Below are 22,582 nucleotides of genomic sequence, written 5' to 3'. Positions count from 1 at the left end.
TGGTTAACATGATATGTTGATTCATTCATAAAAAAAATAAAAAAAAAAAAGAAAAAAAAAAAAAAAAATTTCTAGATAAAGAAAAACAAAATATTGTTTTGTTTTTATATTAAATATAATATTAAATATTTCTTGATTAAATATTAAATTATTAATTTAAATTAGATATATCAAATTTGTTTTATATTTATACTCTTATACTTTAATTTAAAGAAATAAATAATAAATTTAAATTAAAAAAAAAAAAAAATAAAAAAAATAATTATAAAAAAAAAAAAAAAATTAATTATAATTTTAATTTAATAAATAAAGTATAAATAATAATATCACTATAATTTTATTATTTTATTATTATTATTATTATTACTTTCGAAAATTACTTTTAATCATTTATTCAAATTATATACATATAAGGGAAAAAAAAAATATAACTATATCAAAATTCTTTATTCTTGTTATTGTTATTGTTATTGTTTTTTGTTTGTTGTTTGTTTTTTTGTTTTTTAATAAAGGTATATCATTACTATTATAGATTTTTATAACACTATTTCTTCAAATAAATAGATTTTAATCGGGATAATATAATATGTTATTTTTATACAATACATTTTTCCTATTTTTATAACACTCACCCTCGTAATAATATCAAAAGATAATTAATATCAATATTTGCACACACATTTATTTTTATATTTATTTATTTAATTTTATAATTTATATTTTTTTTTTCTCTCAATTATTTTTTTTTTAAAGTTATTTTTTTTTTTTATAATTTTATTTATATTTTTTTAAATAACTGTATTTAAAACTCAACAACATTTATAAAATTTTCAATTAAAAATATAAATCACGATTAATTGTTTGTTAGTTTTTTTTTAATAAATACTCTTTTTCTCAAATTTAATAAAATACTGTCAAAATTTAATTTTAATCCTGTTCAGTCACTTGTTACCTTTTTTTATTTTTATTTTTTTTTAATTATTTTATAATTTATAAATAGAAATTAATTAATTTATAATTTTATATATTATAGTTATATAATAATAACATATAATAACTTATATTATAAATAGTACCCCTAATAAATATATTTATATAAATTTAGTATATATAAATTAATCACACTGGTAAGTATTTTTATAAACAAATATATTGGTTAGATTCAATAAAATTATTTTAAATAACAATAATAATAATAAATAAAAAAATAATAATAAAAATAATGTGTTGTGCGTTGTGTGTGTTAGGAACATGTTTTTATTTATATGTGTGTTTGTGTGAGTTTATTTTATATGTTTTGTGTGAAATTGTGTGTTTTTCAGTTTATTGTTCAAATTTAATAATAAAAATGTTTGTTTTTAATTAATTTTTTTTTTTTGAAACAATACAATTTTAAAAAACCAACAATAACAACAATAGTAGTTATAAATTTTATATCATATTATTACAATAATCAAAACATAATATTTTTTTCATGTATATATAGAAATAATAATTTATTTATTTATGAAGTATACACATAAAAATATTCATATATGTTATCTTTTTTTAACTCACAACAATTTTTTTTTTTTTTTTTTTAATTTTTTTTGTATGTTTTATTTTTAATATTTTTTATACATATCTATCATTAATTAAACATATAACATAATACTAATCCATTTCCTTTGAAATTAATAGTATATAGAATTAAAGTAATAACAAATAATATAATTATATAATATTAAATAAAGGATTAAAAAGAAAAAAACAATAATAATAATAATAATCAAAAATATAATATATATATTAGAAAAAAAAAGTAAAAATTAAAAATGTTAAACTCAAAACATTCAGAACCTCAATTAATTAATGATAAAAAAGATATATTAATTAAAGAACAACAACAAGTAGCCTCATCATCATCTTTGAATACTAATAAAGCATATCAATATGAAATCGTTAAACAAGTAGGTCAAGGTACATTTGGTAAAGTTTATGAAGCAAAGAATCAAGATAACAAAAGAGTAGCAATCAAAAAAGTGGAAAAATCAAACCATTTTATAAGTAGAGAATATGATATCCTAAAGATAGTTCAACACCAAAATTGTTTAAGAATATTGGATATTTTTTATACATCTGAAGAAAATAAAAAGATGCAAGTAAGTATAGACAAAATTTTTTAATTTATATTGAAACTTAAAGTAGATATTAATCAAAACAATTATAATTTATAGAATTTAGTTTTTGATTTTATTCCCTATACTTTAGCAAATTTATTAAAGAAAAGACAATTATCAATTAATTTTATTAGAGTTTTATTTTATCAATTATGCCAAGCTATAAAACATATTCATTCAAAGAACATTTGTCACAGAGATATCACACCAAACAATATTCTTTTAAGCTCAAAAGGTGAATTAACCTTGGCTGATTTTGGAAGTGCTAAGATTTTAGAACCAAACCATACCAGTATGTCCTATATCTGTTCAAGATATTATAGAGCACCCGAACTTTTGGTTGGTTGCTCAAACTATACAACAAAAATTGTAATTATTGTTTTTTTTTTTAAAAAAATTTTATATTTTTTATTTATTAATATTTTTTATTTTTTTTTTACAGGATATTTGGTCTATTGGTTGTATTTTAGCTGAAATGTTAATAGGAAAACCATTATTCCCAGGTACCAACTCAAACGATCAATTAGGTAGAATTATCGAGGTTTTAGGTTCCCCAACAAAAGAAGATATGGAATCAATGAAACCAAGCAAGCCATATCATCTTCAGTTACCAAATATTAGCCCAAAATTTTTAGATACTTTACATAACATTGAAGATAAATCAGTTATAGATTTATTATCAAAAATTTTTATTTTTGATCCAATTAAAAGTAAATATAATTTTTTAAAATATAAAAGCTTTAATAATAGATACTAACATATTTTTTATTAATCCTATAGGAGCATCAATTGAAGAAATTATTGCTCATCCATTTTTAAGAGATGCCAATTTAAATAATTTAGAATTGTTCGATGAAATGAAATGTTTTTCAACAAATAACAAAGTTAGTGCCAATCACACCTCTTCATCATCATCGACAACCACCATTTCCAATATGAACTCTTTGACCAGTTCAAGTAGCAATAATAAAACAGCATCAGAGAGCTATCTCTCCAGATTAAATACAAGCGCAATGACAAGTACAAATAATTTAAAAAGTACTGATGGAAAATCTTCAAATTCAAACAACATCCCAAGTTTGAATAATAGCAATAATGGTGTTAGTATAAATACTATTTAAAAACAATCAATAAAAAACAACATAAATCAAATCTAAATTTTAAAAACAAAAAAAAAACAAAAAAAATATATTCTAACAATTGTAATACAATATAATAAATTACAACCAAAATAAATAATATATAATGCGCATGTACATAACACATAAAATAAATAACACTCAATGATATAATATAGTATATAAAATTTAAAATTTAAAATAAAATAATTAAAATTAAAATATAAAGAAATTAAGTTTAAACTATTATTTATTTTAGTTGCACTTTTTTTTAAAAAAAAACTTTAAGATTTATTTTCTCTGATACATTTAACTGAGTTTCTTGTTACACCCATTATTCCGGATTCTAAAATAACTCAATAGATTTATTTGAACAACTAAAAAAAAAGAATTAATAACATTCAAATATAACGAATTGATATTAGAAAGGTAAATTTTTAAATCTATAAAGGCTTCATTAAAATTATTTGTTTAAAATTTCGATTTGAAGTATCAATTAAATTAAACAGGTTTCTCAATGATCAACAGATATTGTATTCAAAAAAATAAATAAAACAACTAATTATTTTGAAAATAAATAAAATTATTTTTTAAATGTTAACATCAAATTTATTAATAAATTTTAAAAAATAGACAGTGGTTTGTATTGCATCATTTAAAAACAAACCCTTTATTATAAATAAAGAGTGATTACCTGCCATAAATAATAAAAAAAATATAGCATAAAATCTTTTTATTTGAATTTTAAAATACACATCACAAAAATTCTTCCAAATTTAAATATATATGGTGTGGGTTAAAGTGGGTATGTGTGCAGGTAAAAATAAAATAAAAATAAATTTTTTATTTGTAATAAAATTATTTTTTTATTGTATATTCATATTTTTTTTTTTTTTTTTTTTTTTTTTTTTCCAAAATTAAAATTATAACAATAACTATTTTTAAAAAAGTTCCCAATTTCACCCCTTCTAATTTAAAAATATTTTTTACAAACTTTATTTATTTCAGATATATATCTAAAAAAAAAAAAAATATTAAAAAAAAACAAAAAAAAAAAAAACTAACGATAAAAATTTGTAACTTCTTTTTTTTTATATTAAAATAGGAAAAAATAAATTATAATAAAACCATTAATATTAAAATAATAAATAAAACCCCTACAAAATTAAATTTTTTAATAACTACAAAGTTATAATTTTTTTGAAAAAAAAAAAAACAATATTTTTAATTTTAAACTTGTAATAATAATAATATTAATATAGATAAAACAATATTCATCAATAACTAATAGCTCCTTATAAAAAAAAAAATGAAAATAATATTATTATTTTTAATATTATTAATTAATCAAAGCATTTGTATGAATGAAATAGTTGTGGATGAAACTGTTAATTTTAGGATCCAATGGGAAATAGAAAACAACGATTCAATTTTATTTATATGTAAAATCAAATTTATAAAAAAAAAAAAAAGAAAATTAAAAAAAAAACTAATTAAATTTATTTATTTTTATATAGTGTCAGCAAATATTAAAACATGGCTCGGAATCGGATGGAGTAATAGTAATGGTATGAACGATGCAGATTATATCATAGGTGCTTTCAATAATGATGGTAGTTTAAATATTACCGATAGAGTTTTACCAGATGGAGCCAAATATCAATCGCCATTTATAGACAGCAAGGTCGGAGGTTCCAATGATATACTCACATCATATGGATACCAAACACCAAACTATACCTATGTTAAGTTTACAAGAAAATTAGTAACCGATGATATTATCGGTGATAGAGATTTAACTATTAACAACCCAACCTATCTAATTTGGGCAAGAGGTGTTCCAGTCCAATCTAACCTAAGATATCACCACGAAAATCGTGGTGAGTTGACTTTAACACTAGGAAAAGTAAATGGTGGTACTATCGGAACCAGCAAGAAAGATTACATCTCATGGCATATCGGCTTAATGCTTGCTGCATTTTTAGTACTAATGCCATTCGGTATATTAGTTGCACGATATTTCAAACAATATCATTATTGGTTCCCAATCCACTATATATTATTAGGCACTGCTTTCTGTTTTGTTGCTGTTGGCTTCGTTATTGCATTTATGATGAGCCAAAGAAAATTCTCAAAAGGTGTGCTCCATGCTTGGTTCGGTCTTTTCACCGTTATATTTATGGTATTTTCCGTTACACTAGGTATCGTTAGTCATTACATGTGGGATGAAACAAGAAAAAAAGTACCTATTTTCCCCGATATCGTTCATCATTGGATATCAAGATTAACTTTTTTATTAGGATTGGTTTCAATATGGACTGGTTTCCACACATATGGTGCATCAAAAGTATATTCTATAATTTTAGGTTTTGTAGTAACTCTATTTGTGTCCTTGGTTGTATTTTTAGAAATTTACAAAAAGAAATATCCAAAAGAATCATTATTAGGAAACAACAAATTCAAATTAAAGAATGTAATTAATGAAGGAATTGAAACTGAAGGTGCGAATAATTAATTCTATATCTTATAATATTTTATAAAAAAAAACTTAATAAAATTTATTTAATCAATTATTTTTTGTAAATATTTTTTGCCGACCTATGACCACACAAAATTTTGATAAATGATGAAAAAGAAATGGAAAATTCGGTTTATGCAAAAAAAAAAAAATTTTAAATTTAAAATTTTTTTTTTTTTTTAGATTATGCGTGCCAACAATGTTGTGACCATTCGAAAAAAATCTAAATCTAATTTTTCTGGGACATTATAAAAAACTTTTTATTTTTTATTTATTTTTTTATTTTTTTTTCTTTTTTTTTTATTAAAATCTATTTTGCAAAAAAAAAAAAAATCCAATTAACAATTATAATTAAAAAAAAATTCGAATTTTTACTTTCTATATATTTTTTTTTTTTTTTTTTCATTAACAATTACACAAAGTCGCATTATATTTTAAAATAAAAGATATTTATCTTTTTATTAAAATTTTTTTTTTTTTCTCAATCACCGTACCTATTCATTTTTTTTTTCTTTGTAAATATAAATTGTAAATAATAAAAATATAAGAATAAATAAATAAATAAATAAATTATAATAAAATATGAAAATTTTAAATATAATTTTTATAATACAATGTTTAATTGTTTTAATAAATTGTCAATGCGATGCAGGAGATAACCCATATCCAATTTATAATGAAGCACCAGTTTTAGTTAATCAAACTGAATATGCTAAATTATATTCTATTGGTCCAGTAGGCAATCAAGTTAATCTTATTGAATTATTTGGTACCCCATATCAAAGAGGTTTTGCTCAAGGTCAATTATTAAAATCTCAAATGCATGATATTTATGATAACTTTTTTAACTATATTACAATTATGGTTAATGATTTAATCTCCAAAGTATGTATTATTTTTTTATTTTTATTTTTTATTTTTTATTTTTATTAACCTTTTTTTTTATATAGTATGCAGATTATTTACCAAAGTTTTTAATAGATGCAATTGAAAAGGGTGGAGTTAAATTGGCATTGGATATTACAGCAGAGTTAACCAAAAAGCATACACCAGAACACTTTTTCGAAGAGATGAGAGGTTTAGCAGATGGCAGTGGTGTCGCATATAATACCATTCTTCAATTACATATGTTCCCAGAATTAATTAAAGCAGCATGTTCAATGGTTGGTGCATACAACCAATCAACACTTAACCATGGTCTTTTACAATTAAGAGCATTAGATTTTGGATTTGACCCAATGAACCCATTAAGACTCCATCCAACTGTTATGATTTATCACCCAGAAGAATCTGATGGTGGTCATGACTTTGCAGTATTATCATGGGCTGGTTTTTTAGGCACTTTAACAGGTTACAGTCAACATGTTGGTATTTGCGAAAAATATTGGTTTGGTTACAATGGCACCAGTTCACGTGAAGGTATCCCATTCCACTTTTTATTAAGAGAAATCATTCAATATGATACTTCAATCGACGAAGCATTGGATCGTATTAATAATGCTCAACGTACATGCGCTGTATTTATGGGTTTAGGTAGTAATTCAACCAATACATTCAAAGCAGTCGAATATTCTCACCAATATGTACGTGTATTTGACGACCAAACACCATTCCCAGCTTATGCTCCAACACCAGCTGCTCACCCACAAATTACAGATGTTGTTTACATTGATAAATTCGTTCAACCAAGCAATCATCAATGCTTAGCCTCTGTATTACAAAAATCATGGGGTTCAATCGACGCTACAGCCCTTATTAATGCTGCTGCTCAATTACAAACTGGTGATCTTCACATTGGTTTATATGATTTTGCTGAAAATCAATTTTATGTTTCAGTTGGTACCCAAGAGGGTCCATTAGGTAATCCAAATATTACAATCGTCCCAGCCTACGCTAGACAATTTATTCAAGTTGATTTAAATCAATTTTTTAAATAAAAATCAATCAATCAATAAATATTTATAAATAAAAAAAAAGTAAAAATAAATATATAACCCCTTTTCAAAAACTCACAAACAGTATCTTAATTTAATTTAAATTAGATTTCTTTTTTTTTTTTAAAATAGAAATAACCAATTTTGGATTTTTCATTTCACATAACAAAATATTTATTACTATATTTTAAAAATTATTTGAATAGCTTAATTTTTTTTAAAGATGGTATATGTAAAAAAATTTTATTTTTTTTATTTTTTTTTAAAATTTTTATTTTTTTTAATTAAAATTTTTTTTAATTTTTTTAAATTTTTTTTTTTTTTTTTTTTACATTTATATTTCAATTATAAATAATATATATACAATGAGTACCGAACAAAAAAAGAAACCAATAAGAGTCTATGTTGATGGTTGTTTTGATGTAGGTATAAAATTAAAAAAATTAAAAAAAAAATAGAAAGTTTTCCATTTTATTAACCAAAATGTTTTAATTTTAAATAAATTAAAAAAAAAAAAAAAACAAAAAAAAAAACAAATCGAATCAAATTATATTTAAACAAATCAAATTCAATAGTTAATGCATTTTGGTCATGCTAATGCATTAAGACAAGCAAGAGAATTGGGTGATATTTTGGTTGTTGGTGTTCATACAGATGAAGAAATCACTAAAAATAAAGGACCACCAGTAATGAAAGAGCAAGAAAGATATAAAGCTGTTCGTGCCTGTAAATGGGCTGATGAAGTTGCAGAAGGTGCTCCATATACATTAACTGAAGAATTTTTAGATAGTCAAAACTGTGATTTTTGTGTTCATGGTGAAGATATTTCAGTTGGTGCTGATGGTAAAGATGTTTATGAAGGTATTAAAAAGAGTGGTAAATTTAGATTCATTAAACGTACCGAAGGTGTCTCAACTACTGAATTAGTAGGCCGTATGTTATTATGCACCAAAGATCATCTTTCAAACTCTGTTGGTAAAGAAAGCACTTCACCAATCGCAGATGTTAACCCAAATCAACTTCACAAACAATCACCATATACCTCAATGTCACATTTCCTTCCAACCACAAGAAAAATCGTTCAATTCTCAGAAGGTCGTGCTCCAAAACCAAATGATAAAATTGTCTATATGGATGGTGGTTTCGATTTATTCCATGTTGGTCACACTGAAGCACTCAAACAAGCTAAAGCTCTTGGTGACTTCCTCATCGTTGGTGTTCATGATGATAAAACTGTTAATCAACAAAAAGGTTCAAATTTCCCAATTATGAATCTTCACGAACGTGTCCTCTCTGTTTTATCATGTCGTTATGTTGACGAAGTAGTCATTGGTGCTCCATTTTCAGTCACTAAAGAAATGATCGAATCACTTCACATCAATGTCGTTGTTCATGGTGATGACCCAGTTATTTTAGGTCCAGATAATGGTGCTGATCCATACAAGCTTCCAAAAGAAATGGGTATCTATAAAGAAATCGCTCATACTGAAGGTTTAACTGCTTCTGAAATTGTTCAAAGAATTATTGATAATAGACTTCAATTTGAAGCTCGTAATCGTAAAAAACAAGCCAAAGAAATTGATTTCATTGAACAATCAAAATAAACAAAACCAAAAAAAAAAAATAAAAATAATAAAAATAAAATAAAAAAATAAAAAAAATAATATAAAATAAAATTTATTTAAATATATATTATTAGAAAACTATATTTCAAAGACCAATAAATATGCAACCTTTTTTTTTTTTTATTATTAGAAAATTTTATCTCATTTGGATTCAAGAAATTGGCTTTTTTAAAAACTATTTTTTTTTTTTGCAATTTTTTTTTGTAATTTTTTTTGAAAATTTTTTTTATTTAAATTATTTTTTGAAAATCATTTTTTTTTTTTTTTTCATTTTTCATTAATCAATTAAATATATATAAACTCAAAGTAATTATCTCTTTTTTATTTATTATTTTTTTATTATTTATTTCTAATTTTATTTTATTTTATTTTTTTTCTCTCAATTACACAGATGGAAGGAGAAGATGTTCAAGCTTTAGTTATCGATAACGGTTCAGGTATGTGCAAAGCCGGTTTTGCTGGTGATGATGCCCCAAGAGCTGTTTTCCCATCAATTGTTGGTCGTCCAAGACACACTGGTGTTATGGTCGGTATGGGTCAAAAAGATTCATATGTTGGTGATGAAGCCCAATCAAAGAGAGGTATCTTAACCCTCAAATACCCAATTGAACACGGTATTGTTACCAACTGGGATGATATGGAAAAAATCTGGCATCATACTTTCTACAACGAATTACGTGTTGCCCCAGAAGAACACCCAGTCTTATTAACTGAAGCCCCATTAAATCCAAAAGCTAACAGAGAAAAAATGACCCAAATTATGTTCGAAACCTTCAACACCCCAGCCATGTACGTTGCCATCCAAGCCGTCTTATCATTATACGCCTCAGGTCGTACCACCGGTATTGTTATGGATTCAGGTGATGGTGTCTCCCACACTGTTCCAATCTACGAAGGTTATGCCTTACCACATGCCATCTTACGTTTAGATTTAGCTGGTCGTGATTTAACCGATTACATGATGAAAATCTTAACTGAACGTGGTTACTCATTCACCACCACTGCTGAAAGAGAAATCGTCAGAGATATCAAAGAAAAATTAGCCTACGTTGCCTTAGACTTTGAAGCTGAAATGCAAACTGCTGCCTCATCATCTGCCTTAGAAAAATCATACGAATTACCAGATGGTCAAGTCATCACCATCGGTAACGAACGTTTCCGTTGCCCAGAAGCCTTATTCCAACCATCATTCTTAGGTATGGAATCAGCTGGTATCCACGAAACCACTTACAATTCAATCATGAAATGTGATGTTGATATCCGTAAAGATTTATACGGTAATGTCGTCTTATCAGGTGGTACAACTATGTTCCCAGGTATTGCTGATCGTATGAACAAAGAATTAACTGCTTTAGCTCCATCAACCATGAAAATTAAAATCATTGCTCCACCAGAACGTAAATACTCTGTCTGGATTGGTGGTTCAATTTTAGCCTCACTCTCAACTTTCCAACAAATGTGGATCTCCAAAGAAGAATATGACGAATCAGGTCCATCAATTGTCCACAGAAAATGTTTCTAAACATTTTAAATTTTTAACAATAAACTTATTTGTTGTAGTATTATAAAAAATATATAATAAAATTTTTTATTTATTTTTAAAATCATTATTTTTTTTGCATTTTATTTAAATTGTTAATTTTATTTATTATTTAATTTTAATAGAAAGCTTTTTTATACAAATTTTTTTTTTTTATTGAATAAAAACTGAAAATTTTACATGTGTTGGTTGCAAATAAAGGGAGAAAAATATTTTTAATGAAAACCATCCCAGGATAAAATAATAAATATAATAATAAATATAGAGACAATTACATAAATTTTAATGTTTATTTGGAATAAAAAAATGGGATAGTATTTGTGTATAAATTTTTTTTAAATTTTTTTACTTTCCAAATTTGATAATAATTATTCATTTTTTCAAACTATTTTAAAACCAATCAAAATAAAATTAATAAAAAAAAAAGCTTTTTTTTTTGTATTAATAGCTAACCACGAATTTTTGACTTACCCCCTTCAATAAGAATGGTGCAAAGGTTAACACGACTTTTATTAATTTATTTTTAGAAAAATTTTTTAGTAATTTAATTTTGATTATTTAATTTTAGTTGTTTAATTTTTGTTAAATAATTTTGTTATTTAATTTTTATTTGTAATTCATCTATAAAGTTCTGTAGCTTTCCAGGTGTATCGGTATTTTCACTCTAAATATATCTGAATTCCATATCTTGCTAAACTTCTCTAGCCTGTTGACTATCTTCATTGTGTGATGTCGCTGACTAGCTGGGTCTTGGTGTTGAAGTTTCTTATATATTCTGTTTATATTTTTGAATTCTCTTTCCCATGCTTGAAAAAAAGGATATGGAGTAATAAAATTTTATTATCAGCTAATTGGCCGCATAGCATAGTGGTATTGCGCTTCCCTAGTAAGGAAGAGGTCGTGGGTTCGATCCCCGCTGGGGCCTTTCTTTTTGAAGATCATATATTCCGGGTATCTTCCCGATTTTTTATTTTTATTTTACAAAACCGACAAGTGTTAACATCATATAAATTCTTACTTTTTATAAATTAAGTTTTATCAAATATAAATAAACACCGTCGCTTACACTAATAATATTTTAAGTAAGATTTTTTAAAAAAAAAAAAAAAAAAAATAATATTTATTATATTATTAAGCTTTTTTTAAAAAAAAAAAAAAAAAAAAAGATTAGCTTCACCAACTTCCAAAAATAAAACCGCCATAACAAATATGAATATCACCACAAAAAGTAACCGTATTCGAACTGTTAGCCAAATATCCATACCAATCAAAACCACTCCGTACCAATCAGGTAGTCCTAAATCCCCTACTATTAAACAAAAATCTAAGAATAAAAAAATTCTATTAACTAGATAAGTTGCTTCAACCTTAACACAACCCTTATTTCTTCTTATATTTTAATATAAATAAACACCGTCGCTTACACCAATAATATTTATTATATTATTAAGTAAGCTTTTTTAAAAAAAAAAGAAAAAAAAAAAAAAAAAATTTTGAAATGGTATGTGTGAGGATTTGTAGTATAATTAGATAGGTGTTTGGTAAGTTGATAAGAGTGGTTTCTGGTAATTTGTAAAAGGTGGATATTTTTAATCTGATGGATTGATCAGTGATTGTCATTAGGATTGTTTGTTCAAAAAAAATGAATTCATTAAGATTTTTAAAAAAAAAACAATAATTACTCTTTTTTTAGAATAAAGAAAAATGATTTTAAAAATTTACAGAAAAGTCATCAAAAAAGTTTAAGAAATATTGAGTGCAGTTGGTCTACAGTTAAGAGAATTTTAATAATAATAAAAAGATACAATTGCAAACCCATACCCGACAGAATAAGAAAGATGGACGACCGAATTGAAAGACATTATAGAAAATAAATTTTAAATGGGAAATGTCTTGATTAAAGTCATATAAAAAGACATCTTGGAAAAAACTTTTAAAAAATGTTTCAATTATTAAAACTAGAATGTCTCTACAACACAATAATTATCGATAAAGTTATGTATTTTTTTGAAAACCCTTATAAGGTCTGAATTTAAACTTTCATTAAATTGGCCGCATAGCATAGTGGTATTGCGCTTCCCTAGTAAGGAAGAGGTCGTGGGTTCGATCCCCGCTGGGGCCTTTTTGTAAGGAAAATCTTCCAGGCGATATAATCTTACCTGGTGATGAAAAATGGTGATTTTTTTTATTTATAATGCACTGTTCTGCAGCGACAAGTTTAGCGGCAATGTCATTTTCGAAAATGACTTTTACTCAGTCTATCTAATTTTACTTACTGATTAATTAAAAGCATTGCTTTTTATTATCTTCACTTTTAAAAAAAAAAAAAAAAAAAAATTTTACTGATTAATTTAAAGCATTTGCTTTTAATTATCTTCACTTTTTAAAAAAAAAAAAAAAAAAAGTCTACGTTTTCTTCTTTAATTTAATACATTTTCTATCTGAATAATTTCTTTGTAAATAAATACCTTTAAAAATTCTCTACTAACTTTGAAAAAAAAAGTGTAATGTAAATGAACTTTTAAAGTATAAATAAATAATTAATAAACAATAAAATAAAGATAATAAATTATATGATTTTTAAGTTTATGTGAAAATTGAATAAAACAAAAAATTTGAAAATTTTTTATTTTATTTTTTTTTTATTTTTTTTTATTTTTTATTTTTTTAAATTAAATTATTTTCAATTATTAAAATTATTAATTATTATAATTGTTTGATTAAATGACTATTTAAGTTATAGTTAATTAATTAAGTGAATTTTGATGATTATACATTACATTATTTTATTTTTAATTTTTAATTTTAATAAAAAAATTGAAAAATAAAATCCACCGAACAGCCACTAAATTTTATTACCCATTGATATCTAATGCTTATAACCATTTCAATTGGATCATTTAACTTTTCAAAATACCTTTAATTGTTGATCACCTGAATCCAATTTTTTTTTCTTTTTTGAATGGTTACATCTATCTTAAAATTTTTCTATTTTTTCAAATTGATTATGTCATTTTGTTTTATCTATTTTATTTTTATTAAAAAATATATTATTATTATTAAAAATAAAAAAAATAAGAAAAATAATAATAAAAAGATAAAAATTAATTATCATTCAGCCAAGTTATGACCTACTTTTTTTTATAAGGAAAATATAAAAAAAATAAATATAAAAAAAAAAAAAAATAAAATAAAAAGTGTTTTTAAAAATTTTATGTTTTTTTTTATATATATTTACTTCATAATTAATCAAATAGAAATAAAAATACAGAATGACTGTATATTTTAAATATAATATTGTATTTGTTGAAAATGTGTGATCATAAACACCAAAACAGGTATAAATTTGGAATCATAAAATAAACTTTTTTAATTGGTTTTGAAAAAAATTATTCAAAAAATTTAAATTGTTTAAAAAATATAGAAATTACTTGTAGAAAAAGTGCTGTAAGAGTGCTGCACAGATTAACTTGAATCTCTTGAGTGCTCTTTCATATGTTAAATCTTTTTAAAAACGGTTTTATGTTGGAAAATAAATATGTGATATAATAACAATTCTAAAATCAATTCAAATTTATTATAATAATCATAAACATATATCACATTTATTAGAAAAAGACAAACATATATTATTTTATAATTATCAACAAATTTAGACACATTTTTAATTTAAATAGTCACACATCTATTATTTTATAATAATCAAATGTTATCACATTTTTAAAATTAAATATTTTTTTTAAATTAATTTTATTTTTTAAAAATAATATTTTTCAGTATAAATTAAAATTCAAAAATAATTTTTAGTCAGAGAATAATAGAGAGAATAATAACAGAAAGTAATAAGTAATAGTTTAGTTATAGAATTTATAAATAATAATAATTAGTAATTTTTAGTTTTAATAAAGATTAGTTATTTTTTAAAATATAATTTTTTAAATATTTTTATATATTTATTTTGGTTTTATTATATTTTATTTTATCTTTATTTTGTGTTTTATTATTATTATAATTAATTACATTTAGTTTATAATACATTTTGTTTTGTAATTAATTCATTATATTAGAGTTCTTAAATATAACAATAATTATTTTACAAAGATTTCATTAAAATGGCCGCATAGCTTTTTTTGCTTTTTAAAAATATATTGGAATGTTTATTCCATTTTATTATTTTATTAATTATAAGACCTAAGTATCTGGATTGACCAGATATTACTTGAAGCAAAATTAAACCGTTGCAATTTGGTTGAATAAATTGAATTATTCTGAGGTAACTTAATTTATTGTTGCAAGAATAATAAATTTCCGGAGATCCAACTTTCTTTTAAGGTGGTGTTACTTCATAAAAGATGCCCACATCTTAGACTAATAGAACATGAGTTAAACATTACAGCCCTTGGCAGTTTAGCATAGCATAAGTTTCATCTTGTACGGAGAACCTTGGGTTAGTGTTTCCTTGCAAAGGAAACCTTCTATCCAGTTAAGTAGCACGTATACAGCTCGGTATAACTTTAGTGCATTGGCGTAGAGTCTTGTTAATCCTTTCGGTTGACAATGGATTTGTACAGATGAAATGGCCGCATAGCATAGTGGTATTGCGCTTCCCTAGTAAGGAAGAGGTCGTGGGTTCGATCCCCGCTGGGGCCTTTTTGATTGGATCTTATCTTCCCGGTGTTCACATTCTTTACACTTGTATTGCAGTTGTAGTGCCAATAGATTTCGACTTAACTAGATGTTTCGCTTATAGAAATGCCATAGCCCTGGTATTTCATCAAGTTTGGATTTGGTTATGTAAAGAATTATATGACGATCAAGAAAATAAAATAAAAGAACTCGATTATAAGAATCTAACCTCAAAATGGACTAAACTAGCTACTTTTGAATACTTAAAAGGTTTAAAAAACATCAAGGAAAGACAAGCTAAACAATTAATTTAAACATCAAGGAAAGACACGCTAAACAACCACAAACAATTAGCAACATCAATGAAGAATATAGAAAGTTCAAAAGAAGAAAAGCAAGAGCATACTTCATCAGCATCAAATCTTTACCAAATATCAACAGTTTAGAATATTTTCTTTAAAAACTTTATAAAAAACATTAAATAAAATTTTACTGATTAATTTATTGCTTTTAATTATCTTCACTGTTAAAAAAAAAAAAATTTTAAAGCATTTGCTTTTAATTATCTTCACTTTTAAAAAAAAAAATATTGAAAAATAAAAATTACTATACAAATTTATTTGATTAATCTATAAAAATATAAAAATAAAAAAAAAAATAAAAAAAATTTATATAAATTAAAACAACTTGTTTATCGTGTATGCACTAAACAATTCATTTGAAATGAAAATTATAAAAGAAGGTTTTTTTATAATAAATAGTTTTAATTATACAAAAAAAATATTTTATTTAATTTTTATTAAGTTTTAAATACATAAATATCTTTGGATTATGATTGTTATTAGTTGTAATTATTTGTATGTTTAGAATAAACCAACTAATTTTTTCTTTTCAGTTCTTTTCCAAGCTGGTAAAGATTCGAAATCTGATTTTGACATACCTAAATGTTTTTGGAAATCTTCATCAGAGAGATACATTTCTAAAATAGAACGGTCAATTTCTGGAGGGGTATTCTTTTCTATTAATTTTTCGAATGGTAAAGTTTGGTAATATTTCTTTAAAATGTTAACAGCATTTTCTATTTTGGGTGATGTAATATCTTCAGCAGGACCTTCATCTGCACCATTTGATGAGCTGAAACGTGATGAATCCCAAGCATGGAAGAAACAAGTGAAAGAAAGTGGTTCATCACCTTGATTAATAAATAATACATCGTTTTCAGTTCTAGAGTCTTTGAGATATTTGATATAATCGATTGCAATTTCCATACCTCTTTTCTTTTCTTTCTCTTGAGCTCTTAAACCTGACCATACAAATACATTTACTCTATTATCTAAAATATAGCATTTACTTGGTGTGAGATCATATTGATTGAAACGATAGATTTCATCTGCTCTAATAATGCTACCAGTATTTACAACTGCAAATAATTTGATTTGATTAATGAAATCTGTTGGAACTTGTTGATGAACGTATGGATAGTTTGCATATTTTGTTTTACCTCCAATCATTGTCCAAAAATCATCGGTTTCAGCTTCCTCTTTAATGGTTTTAATAGTTGCTGCTTTTGGTGCTTTGGAAATACTATTTGCTAATGATGCTAATTTTGATGCTTCATCTTTTAATGGTTTGGTGGCTCCTTTACCTTCCCAAATAAAGGTTTTTTCTGAATCTGTTAAAATGAATATGTCTCTACTGTTAAGGCATGAGGCAGAGAGTTTGGTTGTTTGAGTAGCTGTAACTCCATTGGACTTTTTAGAGAAAACATGGTATAAACGTGTTGATTTAAATGAGTAGGCGGTTCTTTCACCTCTGTGTACCACCATTTTACCATTGAAAATACTGAGGAAATGGTTTGTTTCTCTTCCTTGTCTTTCTGGATCTTGTGAACATTCACCTCTGGCACTAGTTTCAATGTAGAGATCTTTGGAGAGTAATGATGATGAACCAACATCTTGACGTGAAGCATCTGCACCTTGCCAATAATAAATTGCATATTTTAAGGCATTCCATTTAGTATAGGTGTATCTAATTAGGTAGCAATTACCACTGTAAAATTGACCATATTCTTCTTTTGGTAATGGATGAATTTTAGAATTTTCAACATACCAAATTTCGTATTCACCACTACCATCACTCTTTAATTCTTCGTCTGCTCTTTCGATTTCGACCATTTCTCTAACTTCAAATTGTGTCATTTTTGTTGGTGTTTTCTTTTCATATGGAACTACAACTTCATGAACTCTCTTTTTACCAAAGCCCATTCTTGAAAGTGAAACCTCATGACTAAGGTCTGGCCAATCACAGAATTTCTCTCTGAACAATACAGCTTCGCCACCTTCAGAAATAACAATTGACTCTACCCATGATTGTCTTAACGAAGTACTCTTTAATCTTTCCTGAGCCTTTTTGTGGAATAAATCTTTTAATGATTGATCTGCATTTCTTCCTGACCATTCATAAAATTCTGTTACTGTATCTAAAACATAAAAACCTTCTGAGCTTAATAATTCCATTGATAATTGTTTTGATTCGATATTAACCAATTGATCTGATTCATGATTGTATTTCAAAAGTGTATATTGCGATGCCCAATTGGTTTCAGCCTCTAAGTCATCGCCACCATCAGCTTTAATAGCACTTTTACTATTACCACCTCCAAGTTTTTGATAAAACATTTCGTTTTCATCACCCTCATCCAATTTTACAATTGTAGCATGGCCACCTCTTTCGTGACTCTTTATGATTTCTGCAATGGCTACAGCTTTAGCTTTTTTGTTTGCAGTTGCTTTACTACCATACCAACAAAAGATTTGTGAATGGGCATTTGAATCAGTAGACTCACCTCCAACATTAGATCCATCGATACCACAATCCAATACAAAAGCATCACATTTGTTGAGTGAGTTGATTGATATTTCAACTTCTTTGGTTAAAATTCTCTTTTTACCCTTGCAATGAATAAGTCTTGATCTTAAACCCGAATATGTATCAACGGCTTTTTTGTGTGAAACAAATTTATTTGGATCTTGTTTTAGTGTTGATGTAACTGAGACTGATTGTGATCTACCTCTAACGAAACTTGGAGCTTGTTCAACATCTTTTAATACATTTGATAATAATTTATTGTTGTCCATATCTTTCTTTTTCTTTTGAGCCTCCATAGCCAATGATGCCATTGAACCCATTAAACCACCAACTCCTGGTGGTAAAACAATCTTCTTTTTAACCGAACTATTATTTTCATCTGTGGTTGATTTATTCTCTAATGCTTGTGATAATAATGATGGTTCATCTGATGATGTTGATGTTGCTGTTGTTGAACTACCTGGTACTTTATGACTTTTGCTTGGTGCTTGTCTACCTTTAATTTTAGCTCTATCTTTAGTTAATGATGATAATTGAGTTGATGGTGATGAGGTTGATACATTTGTTGATGTGTCTTCTGTAACTGATGGTTTCTTTTTATTTTCAAGTTGGTTTTGAAGTGATTTTTCGATTGAAAGCTTAAATTGGTTTGTGATTGCTGATGATTTTGAACCCCTATCAACTGATTTTGAAGCTTCATCCCTTTCTTTAGTCTCTCTAGCTTCTTTTTCTGCTTTTTCTTTGGCCTCTTTATCTTGTTTTTCTTTTAATTCTTTTGCTGCTTTTTCTTTAGCTTCTTTATCTTGTTTTTCTTTAGCTTCCTTTTCTTTAGCTTCCTTTTCTTTGGCTTCCTTTTCTTTGGCCTCTTTATCTTGTTTTTCTTTTAATTCTTTTGCTGCTTTTTCTTTAGCTTCTTTATCTTGTTTTTCTTTTAATTCTTTTTCTGCTTTTTCTTTAGCTTCTTTGTCTTGTTTTTCTTTTAATTCTTTAGCTTCCTTTTCTTTGGCCTCCTTTTCTTTGGCTTCCTTTTCTTTGGCCTCTTTATCTTGTTTTTCTTTTAATTCTTTAGCTGCTTTTTCTTTAGCTTCCTTTTCTAATCTTTCTTTTTCTTGTTGATCTTTAATGGCTTTTTCTTTTTCAATACGTTCTTGTTCAGCTGCTTTTTCGAGACGTTCCTTTTCAGCAGCTTTTTCTTTTTCAACACGTTCTTGTTCAATAGCTTTTTCTTTTTCGAGACGTTCTTGTTCAGCTGCTTTTTCTTTTTCAATACGTTCTTGTTCAGCTGCTTTTTCGAGACGTTCCTTTTCAGCTGCTTTTTCTTTTTCGACACGCTCTTGTTCAGCTGCTTTTTCTTTTTCGAGACGTTCTTGTTCAGCGGCTTTTTCGACACGCTCTTGTTCAGCAGCTTTTTCTTTTTCTAATCTTTCCTTTTCAGCAAGTTCTTTAGCTTCTTTTTCAATACGTTCTTGTTCAATGGCTTTTTCTTTTTCAATACGTTCTTGTTCAATAGCTTTTTCTTTTTCAATACGCTCTTGTTCAGCAGCTTTTTCTTTTTCAACACGTTCTTGTTCAGCAGCTTTTTCTTTTTCAATACGCTCTTGTTCAGCAGCTTTTTCTTTTTCAATACGTTCCTTTTCTTGATGTTCTTTTTCGAGACGTTCTTGTTCAGCAGCTTTTTCTTTTTCAATACGCTCTTGTTCAGCAGCTTTTTCTTTTTCAACACGTTCTTGTTCAGCAGCTTTTTCTCTTTCTAATTTTTCTTTTTCAAGACGTTCTTGCTCAGCCTTTTCTTTTTCAGCGGCAGCAGCTTTTTCTTTTTCGATACGTTCTTGTTCAGCAACCTTTTCCAATCTTTCTTTTTCAGCGGCAGTATCTTTTTCTTGTTGCTCTCTTTCCAATCTTTCTTTTTCGGCAGTATCAGCTTTTTCTTTTTCAATACGTTTTTGTTCAGCAACCCTATCCTGTTCTTCTTTTTCCAATCTTTCTTTTTCAGCAGTAGCAACAACTTTAGAATCTGTTTCCTTTTGTTTTTCTATATCTTTCTTTTCTAATAACTCTTGTAGTTTTTTGTTTTCTTCTTCTTGCTGCAATCTTCTTTCCTCTTTTCTCTTTTCACGCTCTTCTCTAATTTTTTGTTGCTCTAACTCTAATCTCTTTGACTCTTCTTCAAGTTCCTTTCTTCTCTTTTCACGCTCTTCTCTAGCGGCACTATGAGTAGCAGATAATAACGATGATGATGAATCACCGCCGGTGTTTTCAGGAGATAATGAATATGATGAATTGGATGGAGAGATTACTTGTGGAGTACCACCACTTCTATTGCTGCCACTTTCTAACTTGTCCATTTCTTCTTTAAGTGCTTTTTCATCCTCTTCACGTTTCTTTTTTCTTTCTTCCCTTCTTCTTTGTCTCTCCTCCTCCTCTTTTTTCTCTAACTCTGCTTGTATTCTTTGCTCCTCTTCACGCTTTTTTCTTCTTTCTTCGTTTCTTTTCTCTCTTTCGGCTGCCTCTTTCTCCAACTCCAAACTTTGTTGCTTTAACTCTTCTAATCTTTTCTTTCTTTCTTCATCCATTTTTGATTTTATAATGTTACTAATACAATTTGTTAAATTATTAAACTATAATTTGCCACTACTATACAATAATTAATATTAAATTATTAGTATATATTTTTTAATATCACAAAGATTCAAAATAAATAAAAAAAAAAAGAATAAAAACATTTTTTTTTTTTTGATTTTATTTTATTTTTGATTTGTAAATATAAAATGAATAAATCTCTTACCTTTTTTTTATTTTAAAAATTTTGATAAATAAGTTTTTTAATTATCCAAAAAAAAAAATTATATCGTTTAAAAAATCTAAAATAAAAAATTATATTAGTATGTGATTTTTAAAATATATTAAAATTAAGTATGATTGATTATATTTAAAATATTTTTAATAACGAAGAAAAAAAATATGAGAATTAATTTATTTTTGGAAATTTATTGTTAATATTATTTAACTATTATATTGTTTTCTTTTTTTTTTTTTTTTTTTTTCATTTTTTGTTGTTGTTGTTGTGGGTTTAAAAATTATTATTATTATTACTATTAATAATATTAAAATATGATATTGGTATTATTACTATTTATATGTGTTTTTGTTTTTATTAAATCTAGATTTGAAAATGTTTACAGTAAATATTAAACTTACTTTATATATGAGAATCGAATTTCAATATATTTATATATATGTATATATGTATATAATATTATTAATTATCAATATTATGATTTATACTATTACAATTGAGTTTGTTTTAAATTTTTACTGAAAAAATAATAATAAAAAATTTAAAACAATAAAAATAGTGTGTATATTATGTAGGTGGGTAATTATTATTATTATTTAAAATATTTAGAGGGTGTGGGTAGAGGGGGGTGGGTGTGAGTGTTAGTTAAGCGAGAAAAAAAAATAATATTATCTGTTTATTTTTATTTTTATTCTCTATCCTAATCTCTCTCTATTGTTGAATATTGATTTGTAAAATACAATATTAAATACAAAACAAACAAATAAATAAATTATTATTATTTTTATTATTATTATTATTTAACAGTTTTTGAAAATAAAACTAAACAAAAAAAAATAAAAAAATAAAAAAATAAAAATAAAAAAAAATAAAAATAAAAATTTTAAAATTTAAAAAATTAAAAAAAAAATGGTTCTAAAAATACACAATTATTTATTATTATTTTCATATATTTGGTTTGATATTTTATTATAATAATATGATAAATAAAGTGAATATCAAAATATATGTATTTAAATATATTTATGCAAAGTTTGATATTTATATATATTTTTCAAGATTGCAATTTTAAAACCAAAAAAAAAATAAAAAATAAAAAACCAAAAAAAAAAATTGGTTTTTTTTTTTATTTTTCATTATTGTAATTATTTGAAAAAAATTTATTGGGTTACCGTATAGTAAAATTTAAAAAATTCTTTGCAAAACAATTCTATTTTATTTTATTGGACAATTATTTGATTTATAATATTTTTTTGTAAAATGTAAAATTGGTGATTGATTTGTTATTAAAAAAAAATAAAATAACAGTGGGGTAAAAAAAAAAAAAATGATGGATGGTATCCAAATTTAGATAATAATTTATTGAATGAATTTTATAAGTGGATAAAAAACTTTAT

The 22,582-nt window shown here is 25.0% G+C and overlaps 5 protein-coding genes across 5 annotated transcripts in view; all 5 read left to right on the top strand.

Annotated features, from left to right (window-relative positions):
* The first annotated feature begins 1,387 nt into the window (after nt 1-1,387).
* DICPUDRAFT_96328 (uncharacterized protein) lies at nt 1,388-3,502 on the top strand. Its single transcript, XM_003283246.1, has 4 exons — nt 1,388-2,141; nt 2,217-2,528; nt 2,602-2,869; nt 2,940-3,502. The coding sequence occupies exons 1-4, from the start codon at nt 1,815-1,817 to the stop codon at nt 3,278-3,280; spliced, it is 1,248 nt and encodes a 415-aa protein (XP_003283294.1). The 5' UTR covers nt 1,388-1,814; the 3' UTR covers nt 3,281-3,502.
* Nucleotides 3,503-4,581: 1,079 nt separating this feature from the next.
* Nucleotides 4,582-5,862, top strand: DICPUDRAFT_91073 (uncharacterized protein). Its single transcript, XM_003283245.1, has 2 exons — nt 4,582-4,719; nt 4,795-5,862. The coding sequence occupies exons 1-2, from the start codon at nt 4,587-4,589 to the stop codon at nt 5,790-5,792; spliced, it is 1,131 nt and encodes a 376-aa protein (XP_003283293.1). The 5' UTR covers nt 4,582-4,586; the 3' UTR covers nt 5,793-5,862.
* A 515-nt stretch (nt 5,863-6,377) lies between these two features.
* DICPUDRAFT_146951 (uncharacterized protein) lies at nt 6,378-7,732 on the top strand (the record flags this gene model as incomplete). The annotated part of the gene is made up of 2 exons (XM_003283244.1): nt 6,378-6,680; nt 6,746-7,732. 2 exons carry the CDS (start codon nt 6,378-6,380, stop codon nt 7,730-7,732), a joined length of 1,290 nt encoding a protein of 429 aa, XP_003283292.1.
* Nucleotides 7,733-8,080: 348 nt separating this feature from the next.
* On the top strand, nt 8,081-9,333 carry DICPUDRAFT_96326 (phosphoethanolamine-cytidyltransferase; the record flags this gene model as incomplete). Its single annotated transcript, XM_003283243.1, has 2 exons — nt 8,081-8,151; nt 8,305-9,333. Exons 1-2 carry the CDS (start codon nt 8,095-8,097, stop codon nt 9,331-9,333), a joined length of 1,086 nt encoding a protein of 361 aa, XP_003283291.1. The 5' UTR covers nt 8,081-8,094.
* A 307-nt stretch (nt 9,334-9,640) lies between these two features.
* Nucleotides 9,641-22,582, top strand: part of DICPUDRAFT_91068 (uncharacterized protein) — a 48,734-nt gene continuing 35,792 nt past the window's right edge. The window contains exons 1-3 of the mRNA XM_003283242.1: nt 9,641-9,660; nt 9,746-10,877; nt 10,902-10,908. Coding sequence (XP_003283290.1) covers nt 9,746-10,876 — 1,131 coding nt within the window. The 5' untranslated portion in view covers nt 9,641-9,660 and the 3' untranslated portion in view covers nt 10,877; nt 10,902-10,908. The remainder of the gene's footprint in view (nt 9,661-9,745; nt 10,878-10,901; nt 10,909-22,582) is intronic.

Source organism: Dictyostelium purpureum, assembly GCF_000190715.1.
Source record: "Dictyostelium purpureum unplaced genomic scaffold DICPUscaffold_5, whole genome shotgun sequence".
NCBI classification, from domain to species: domain Eukaryota; phylum Evosea; class Eumycetozoa; order Dictyosteliales; family Dictyosteliaceae; genus Dictyostelium; species Dictyostelium purpureum.
This window is presented reverse-complemented; position numbering and strand designations above follow the sequence as displayed.

What these genes read in the sequence shown, in the direction of transcription:
- DICPUDRAFT_91073 (XM_003283245.1), top strand. Translation starts at nt 4,587, where the DNA reads ATGAAAATAATATTATTATTTTTAATATTATTAATTAATCAAAGCATT. An exon ending in CGATTCAATTTTATTTATAT is followed by an intron (nt 4,720 to 4,794) that starts GTAAAATCAAAT and finishes ATTTTTATATAG; the next exon opens with TGTCAGCAAATATTAAAACA.
- DICPUDRAFT_96328 (XM_003283246.1), top strand. Translation starts at nt 1,815, where the DNA reads ATGTTAAACTCAAAACATTCAGAACCTCAATTAATTAATGATAAAAAA. An exon ending in AAGAAAATAAAAAGATGCAA is followed by an intron (nt 2,142 to 2,216) that starts GTAAGTATAGAC and finishes TATAATTTATAG; the next exon opens with AATTTAGTTTTTGATTTTAT. An exon ending in TATTTTTGATCCAATTAAAA is followed by an intron (nt 2,870 to 2,939) that starts GTAAATATAATT and finishes TTAATCCTATAG; the next exon opens with GAGCATCAATTGAAGAAATT.